We start from the raw sequence: 9,229 nt of genomic DNA, 5'->3' as shown, positions 1-9,229 counted from the left end.
AGAGAAGTTCTGACACTTAGTATATTTGTTTTTTGTTTTTGTTTTTGATTTTTTTGTTTTTTTGTTTTTAGCTTTTAGATGATATTATCATGGCCTTCTACTAAATTGTTATGATAGATAGATAGATAGATAGATAATAGATAGATCAATCGATCTTACTCTGCTTTGCTTGATGGGCTTTTCCCCCTTTTATTCTGAAACCTAAAAAGGAGTATTGGGTTCACCATTATTGTCCACTCCCTGCCTCTCCTTCTATCTCCTGATGATCATCGATTGTTGATATTTGAAATATTTTAAAGAGAAAAATAAACAGCTCCTCTATAAAAAGAAGAGCTATAGCCACAGCGTCTTTGAACTGGAAGGGATCCTGGATCCTTTAGTCTAACCTTCTCATTTCACAGGTGCGAAGGAAGAGGCCCTTCAGGGCCACGTGATTTGCTTGTGTGCACACAGCTGTTGGAGGCTGAGCCAAGATTAGAAACACATCCCAAGAAATCTTTCCTTGGCACCATTCTCAGAAAAATGCAGAATTCGTTCCTAGATGAAACTGGAAACTTTAACCAGAGCATTCTCAATGATGGACAGAGGGGAATACAACTTGAGAAGAAGTGACTTTCTCAAGACCAAGCAGTTAGCTAATAGAAGAGTTGGAAACATGGTTTGCCTCGCTAGGCGGTAACAACAATTACCTCCGTCTTCCACTCTTCTCTAGGAATGTCTCAGTGGCATTGAGATCCTTTCATTAGTGCCTACCCTCTATTTTGTTTGAGCCCCATTTGAATTTGCACTGTGGTTCTGCAACCAATCACCATCCTTCATCCACTTGGCTTCTCCCCTTCTGACTTCTTCCTTTTCAGTCAAAACCAATTTTATGGGGCTAGCCACTGTGCTTTATGAAAACCATAGTAAAGTAAAAAATGAAAGAGGGAGGGAAGGGGAGGGAAAAAGGAAGGAAGAGGGAAGAATCAGTCTCTGGTAAAAATGGGGCCTTTGGAGAAGCTAGACAAGAGGCAGGAAAATTGGTTTGGTAGGTACAATTTTGATCCAAGAGACTCCATCCTGGCCCCCATCAGTAGTATAGATAGAAACTACAGAACTTAATACCTCATAGATGAAATGGATGAAGGAACGCAGATACCTAGGCCCTACTACTTGAACTGTAGCCCCTGGATTAGTATTCACAGATCTGGTAGCTTGGTAGAGATGTAAACCCTTGGGCCCAGTCCAGACATCCTGAATCAGAAACTGCGTTTTCACAACATTAAGATTAGAGAAGCACAGCCGTAGGATGACTCTCAGCGTTCTGGTTTGGGTGACATGATGCATGGTGGTGTCATTTGCAGGATAGGGGCAGGTCTAAGGCAGGAGGATAGGCTGGAGGAACAAGCATGGCTAGCATTGAAATGAGACTATGACATGGCAGGAAGGCTTTTATCTGGGCTGATGACAATAGGAACATGAGGCTTAGTGGAATTATCAACCACATTTTTACCTGGAATGCTGAAATGAGATGTGCACCTGTCTTCTCATTTGTAGCAATTATGTGGTGAACCGTGTGGATGCTCCCATCCTTCACCAGCAGCCTTTGTTAAATTTCAAGAATAACACTGGAGATTACTTGTTTTCTATCTCAGCCACAGTTGTCCCTGAGTATTGTCTAAATAAGGCCCAAGTGAGAATGGAAAAGACCAGGGTTGGCACGCGTGCCTATTCCAGTGAAGGTATTTTGCCGTGAGCCCGCTCTCACCTCTTTATACAGTATCCCCAGAACCATGGCCGAATACTCCTACTATGTGAAGTCCACCAAACTCGTGCTCAAGGGAACCAAGGCTAAGAGTAAGAAGAAAAAGAGCAGAGAGAAGAGAAAAAGAGAAGAAGATGAAGAAACTCAGCTTGATATTGTTGGAATCTGGTGGACAGTAACAAACTTTGGTGAAATTTCAGGAACCATAGCAATTGAAATGGATAAAGGAACCTATATACACGCACTTGACAATGGACTTTTTACACTGGGAGCTCCACATAAAGAAGTTGATGAGGGCCCTAGTCCTCCAGAGCAGTTTACAGCTGTCAAATTGTCTGATTCCAGAATTGCCCTGAAATCTGGCTATGGAAAATACCTTGGTATTAATTCAGATGGACTTGTTGTGGGGCATTCGGATGCAATTGGACCAAGAGAACAGTGGGAACCAGTCTTTCAAGATGGGAAAATGGCCCTATTGGCCTCAAATAGCTGTTTTGTTAGATGCAACGAAGCAGGCAATATAGAATCGAAAAGTAAAACAGCAGGAGAAGAAGAAATGATAAAGATTAGATCCTGTGCTGAAAGAGAAACTAAGAAAAAAGATGATATGCCAGAAGAAGACAAAGGAAATGTTAAACAGTGTGAAATCAATTATGTAAAGAAATTTCAGAGCTTCCAAGACCACAAACTTAAAATAAGTAAAGAAGACAGTAAAATTCTCAAAAAGGCCTGGAAGGATGGATTTTTGCATGAAACACTTCTGGACAGGAGAGCCAAATTGAAGGCTGATAGATACTGCAAATGACCAGAATTTTTGTTTCTGTCTCCTCCTATTGTTTTTTTCTGAATAAAATAATCAATGGAAAAAAAGAAAAAGACCAGGGTTATGAAAGTCTTCAGGCTTTAGCAGATCTAGGCCAAGGTGAAGGTTGTGAGGACCCATGGCTCTGGATGTCAAAGATGAGTTTTCAGGTTAGTAGCTTGGAGCCCTGACCACACTAGAGAATCAACGTTATTGTTTTGTTTTTCTGAATACATGAGATCCTATCATCCATACAACTATATTAATTTGAAACATGTTCTTTCCAAAACCCAACTAAAACAGCTTAGAATCAACTAACTTTCCTATATTGCTATTTTCTATTTCTGTTTTTCTTTTTGGTCATGTTCCTGGGAGATTTTCTAACCTTCCAGTATGTTTTTATAATTTGGCAGTCATAATTTTTTAAATTCCCAAGGTCTCCTTTCTTTGCCCTGCCTGTTTCTTTTTCATAGTATTTATTCTACCATGAATGTACATTTTCATCTTCATCTAAGTGTGTGATATTTTTCATTTTAAGTTTTTTTTCTATTTCCCTCGCTTTATCTCTCCACTCTGGGTCCCCCTTTTTTTTCTATATATCTTTTCAGCTCCCCCCCACCCCGCTTTTCCCTTTCATCTTAGAGTGTTTCTTCAAATATCATTAACTTTTATTGAAGAGAGGCATTAAGAAGTAGTGTGTGGGTGGGGCTTTTGAAATGCCCCATTGCAGGTCTTGAATTATGGCCCACTGTTTTTTAACCTGAGCCTTTCATGTCTCCTTCTGATGTATTGGTGCCTCCAAATCCAGAACCTTCAGTGTTGCACAGAGTGGATCAGCTTCCTTCTTGCTATTCTGCCCTCCCGCCTACCTGAGTCAGCTGTCTCTTCACTGACCCTCTCTCCTCCAAATAGCAGGTGAGATTACTCACCTGAGAATATCTCCTCTCCTGGTCTCTATTCTTATGGGTTTAGGGTTTTTTAAAAAAATTTCTATACTTTATCTTAGTGAAGTTTCAGGAAGTGGAGGAGAGAAATGCATATGATCATGTTAAAATCAGAAGTTCTGGACTTTAATTTAAAAAAAGCAAATGTAGAGAAGACATTGAAATAAATGAGGCTTATTGCCTCAAGGAGGGAAGAGTAGAGTGTGACAGCTCTTACCCTGGGGCTAATGAAATTCCACTTAAGATATAATTGTCTATGTCTGCATGTTACAAGTCATATTTATATTTTAAACCTGTTTGTATATATTTTTATAACTTTCATTATGAGAGTAAAAATCCTAGTTTATAGGGCACCTGGGTGGCTCAGTTGGCTAAGCGTCTGATTTCAGCTCAGGTCATGATCTCACAGTTCGTGAGTTTGGGCACCGCATCAGGCTCTGTGCTAACAGCTCAGAGCCCGGAGCCTATTTCGGATTCTGTGTCTCCCTCTTTCTCTGCCCCTCCCCCACTCACACTCTGTCTCTCAAAAATAAATAAACATTTTTAAAAAAATCTTAGTTCCAACAGATAGTTAAGGAATGCTGGCATCTTGTTAATACAGTTGCAAGAGAGACAGAGGAGAAATGGAAATCCAAATTACAGGGAGCACCAAGTTCAAGTGTGTTTCAAGCCACCATTTCCATTTGGAGGACTTCATGCAGGTGAGTGGGACATCACATTGTGAGATGTGCTATTTGCTATTCAGCAAATAGCATTATACATAATGGTCTGTGAACTAGCAAGGGCCTTTGGTTCTAGGGATCAGGCCTGACATAACCAGATCCTAATCCTACAACAGGTCACTTGGCAGTCTGGGACTGAAGGAGGGAGGCACAAGACACAAATACATAAGGCTGAGGTTTAGGGAAACTGGCTAGAAGAACCTGGTGCCGTGGGCTGGGACACCACAGAATGGGTGCTGGCGGAATTAGGGCAGGGGCATTGGAGTGGCTGTGACTTGGAGGTTTCACTCCCTCCAGTACTCCCTCAATTCCAACCTCTCCCCAGAGTTCTCTTACCAGGTGTATCAGCTTTCTCACTTCCATCAATGAGGTGAAGTATGACATGCTTTCAGTTCCTTTCTTGAATCTTTCTTTCAGGTACAAGACATCAATGACTCCAGTTCTGAGGATCCCAAGATAAGACTTTTTTATTGAGCATATGGGGTGCTAGAAACTAGCTCTCAAAATATAAGGACCCTTGAAACATGTAGAGAGATTATCATAGCTTGATGTTAAGGAAAATTCAACTCTAACCACACAGCTAAAGCTGTAGCTTATTACTATTACTGTATTGCCAACCAATCTAAATCATCCTCCGCTTTCAAATGATCGCTGGTTTTGAGTCAGAGACTAATTACCTCTTGGTAATTAGTATGTTTCTGGACCTCCAAAGACCTAAAGTCCAGTCCTTCCAAAACATAATAATGTTGTCTATGGCTTTCTAGCTGACACCTCTGCCATGTCTGACTTTTTAACTACTCACATCCCACACTTGATAGTTTAAATTGGCTTCCTCTCCAAGAAGAACAATGGTCCCCATACAAAATTTCATTCAGAAAGTTTTATTTCAGTAAATTAGTGTTTCTTTTTAATATTTAGATTTTTTAAGTTATGCAAAAAAAGCCAGAAGCAAACCTAATGTAAAGCATGTGACATCATGGCCATTTAGAAACCATACATTGTAGAAGAGGTAAGGCATAACTGTTGAGCCAAACACAGGGTCAATCACATACCACACCGAGAAGAGACTTTGGGTCCTGGGATGGAGGAAAGCAGCAGGGGCAGGATATAATAAAGTTCCTCTCAGTATTACATCACAGTTACTCCAGAGCAGCAAGGTCTTCTTGTGAGTTTATATTAAGGAGGGGAAAAAATCAATATAATCAAGGAAAGTGGTAACATATTATGCCCCTGGTAAAAAGCCGATTGCTTTGAATATGGTCTCCATGAAGAGTACATCTTGTGAATCATGATTACTACCATGTACTGGTAGTTTATATTTGCCATTTATAATCCTTAAATCACACCAGAGCATATGGACCACATTATTCCTTTTATATAAATGAAAATAAAAATTTATTAAAAGCTAAGTAAATGGCCCAAGGGAATCCATAATAAGTGGTAGAGTCAAAATTTGACCTCAAATTGTGACTCCAACTCCAGAGTTTACTTTCTAGCCATGAGCCACATTGCCTCTTTGAGGGATAACATGATGGCAGCTAATTGCATGAGCAACCATCCACCATCAACTCTTCTCTCAAAGATGCCTAAGATTTGCTTTCCTTTTCTTACTGCTCATTTATGTTAATATCAAACCCTGCCCTGTTCAAATAGGGATAACTACCAGTGCCACCCAAAAGTATTAAGAGTTTTGTTATGATTTTCCCTAAATGGAAAAAAAGGAAGGAAAAAAGAAAAAAAAATCTTATCTAAGTCAGTGCTAAATTTGTTGTCATTCAATTAAATTGAGTTAGACTTTCCCCCCTACCAACATACTGGGAGGAAGTGTAGTATATAAGATAAAACTGGACAGTTCTGGCACATAATCCCAGCTCAGCCAATTGCTAGCTAAACTGGCCTTAGGCAAAGCACTTAACTCCTCTGAGTTTTTATTTCCCCCTCTGTAAAAATATTATAATACCTTCAATCTCAGAGTGATGATGCCATGAGAATCAATGACCTGACCTAGGTAAAGGACTTAGAAAAGGAATGGTACATGTTATATGCATAATAAATTGCTATTATTGGCCATTATAACTTTTTAGTGAACTTAATTTTTAATTCTGCTTTTCGCTGGGCAAAGGAAAATTGATCTTTTACTGTTAGTGGGCCTTAGTCTACTTATGTTGACATTTCCACTGAATTTTTGAAGGTCTTGAAAAATACCCTACATTTAAGCAAAGCTAAATTAAATTTTAGCAAATTGTGACTTTCCACAATTTGTGACATCCTGCAATAACCCTGTAATATAGGCCAAAATAATAACATATTGTCAGTATGACACACGCTCAAGTACTAGTGACTGTGTTGTACTAGAGCATTTCAATTGTCTGTCTTCTACTTAAAACCGAAGGCTTTCAATTTCACAGGTAATTGTTGACTATTTACCATGTGAAAAGTCTCAGGCTACATATTTTGAATAACACAATCGTGAACAAGATGGGGTTCCTGTTCTCAAGAAGCTTGAAATCTAGTGAGAGAAAAAGGCTAGGCTTGTATGATAAATTGCAGACATGATGTGCCCTGCAGTAGAGCTGTGTGTTGAGAGAAGCTCTAAGAACATGGCAAGAACATAGACTTACTCCAAAGGGAGATGATCATAAATCTTTTATTGATTGGATTGTGTGGGCCTGAGCCTTGGAAAAATGGGTAGAGATTGCCCAGGTAGGATATTTAAGAAATAATTAGAATAGGGTTGATGTTTGGTACAAACTGGTAAACTTGTTTACAAGAAATTCAAATCTAGTTGCTTGGCTGTTATATTTAGTTGATGTCCATTTAAGTTTTTAATAGCTCAAATAGCACATCTCAGGTACAGAGAACCAGTCTTTATTCATGGTTACCTCTACAGTATTTAGGCACACAGTGAATGTTTGGAATGAATACCTGTAGCTAAGAGTGTGCTTCAGTAATCTTGAGTGTCATTTATAACCAGTATCTAAAGTATCTATGCAAACTAGAGAGCGTTGAAATATTGGCAAGATTAATTGGTACCAGATCACAGACATCTTCCAATTGCACCCTGAGAAATTTTTACTTCACTCCATAGCATAGGGTAATGTTGAAGTGGTTTTTGGAGGAAGAAATTACATGGGTATTGCTTATACTTCAAGAAGTTTACTCTGGAAGCTATGAGAGGGTAAGTTGGATGCACAGAATCATGACTTGGGGGAATAGAGAGCAAGCCAATAGTAGGTCATTGCCACTTCCTAGAACAGAAATAATGAAGGGACAAATCACACCACAGGAATAGAAAGAAAGTGTAAGAGACAGACAGAAATATTCCCTCCAGAATTCAGCACCAGAATTAAGGGCCTTAAGTCATCAATGCCATCAATCTACTATTATGACTATTAATTTTTGAAGTTATTAGCAAGCAAATACTCTTCCAACTTCGTGAATATCCCAAAATAAGTATAATACAGAGCTTAATTCCCACCATGGGAGATAAAGAGGGCAATCATTCTCCTTCCTCACTCTCAAGCATCTAGGATATGATCATGTTATCTAATTTGGGACAGAGGAATGCTCCCATGCAGGCTTTTGAAAGACCCAGACCATTTGTCATGGCAGCTGTGGGACTGAGAGCTGGAAGTTCAATGAGAGCTGTCTAGTGGTCAACACTGATGTCCTAAGAGGAACCCCATGATGCAGCCTTGGCTGTGTTCCCAGCCACCTTTGATTACTGTTCATTTTAGATAATTGGTTCTCTAGAACTTTTTTTTGATTCCAAAAGCTAACAAATATATTTCCAAACATTCTTTTTTTTTTTTTTGGTTTCTATTAGTTGATTTTGTTGGTTTCCACCACAGAGTTTGTGTTCTGCCATCCCAAGTCTCACATAAGGCTACCTACAGTCCTGCCCTGTCAAACACTGTCAGGGCTACAAGCTCTTGGGTAAAGCAGCTATTTCTCCAGAGCAGCTGATGTCAGATAGGGAAGAAGCATCATCATCATATAATTAATTAAATGTCCACTTACATATTTACCTTAGTCAATTTTCATTTTGAAATCATGGCCTACTAATTGTGAAAATTAGTAAAGGGAAACCTCATTTAAAATGAAGTCTGGAATCCAGAAGGGGGAGCTCTTATGCCATACCACTGAAGATCAATCACAGGAAAAATTGTCAATTTACAGACCCCAACAGAATCCTCAATAGGAAAGAATCATCAATGATAGGCCCCAACAGGGAAAAATGTACATTGCATCTCCTACAAGAAGCCAACTACCACAGCAACTCAGGACTTGCCTATGGTTTTGCTATAGGTTGTATGTTCCAAATTGTAATGTTCTGCTATTCCCAAATAAACCCATTTTTTTGCTGGTAAAATAACAGTTTTATTTTTAAGGTTCTCATAACTCAAAGGAATCTCCCAAAGGATTACATATATTGATTGTTCATTTAACAAACATTTATTGAGTTCTTGCTATGGACTAAATTTCTTAAGTCTTGTGATTAAATAAGACAAGATATCATCCCTTCTTTTCAGGAGCTCATAACCCCTGTAAGAAAATTAGATTAAACAGGTAACGGTGGGACCTTTCCTAAGTGCCAAGACAGCACTGACCTCAGAGAATTCAGAATGTCATAGGAAAGGTAACCTTTCCACAGGGTCTAGAAGGATGAGTTATACATTTTCAGATGTTAGTATACTTACAGTGATGAGCACTGAGTTATGTATAGCATTGTTGAATCACTATATTGTGCACCTGAAACTATATAACACTGTATGGTAATTATACTGGAGTTAAAAAAAAAACTTTCAGATGTATAAGCGATAGTGTAAATATTCATGAGTTTAAGGAGATACTTTAGAAGAAATAAGCTTTTGAGTCATACATGTGGCCATTCACTATTTGCTCATTGGTTTTAAATTTCAGTTTCCTGACCTCCAAGTTAGTGATTCCTAGAGAAATTCTTCGTTTAAGCAGGATTAAATGAGAAAGCACAGGGAGAGGGGCCTGAGATGATACA

General features: G+C 38.9%; 1 protein-coding gene across 1 annotated transcript; it reads left to right on the top strand.

The window, feature by feature from the left end:
* Positions 1-1,749: 1,749 nt before the first annotated feature.
* On the top strand, positions 1,750-2,549 carry LOC124503713 (protein FRG1-like). The gene has a single exon (XM_047068936.1). The coding sequence runs from the start codon at positions 1,773-1,775 to the stop codon at positions 2,547-2,549; it is 777 nt and encodes a 258-aa protein (XP_046924892.1). The 5' UTR covers positions 1,750-1,772.
* The last annotated feature ends 6,680 nt before the right edge of the window (positions 2,550-9,229 follow it).

Source organism: Lynx rufus, unplaced genomic scaffold (genome assembly GCF_022079265.1).
Source record: "Lynx rufus isolate CCGP_SWC_20201006 ecotype Redwood Valley unplaced genomic scaffold, mLynRuf1.p SCAF_8, whole genome shotgun sequence".
In the NCBI taxonomy this organism is placed as follows: domain Eukaryota; kingdom Metazoa; phylum Chordata; class Mammalia; order Carnivora; family Felidae; genus Lynx; species Lynx rufus.
Note: the sequence above shows the minus strand (reverse complement) of the source record. Positions and strands in the feature narration are given on the sequence as shown.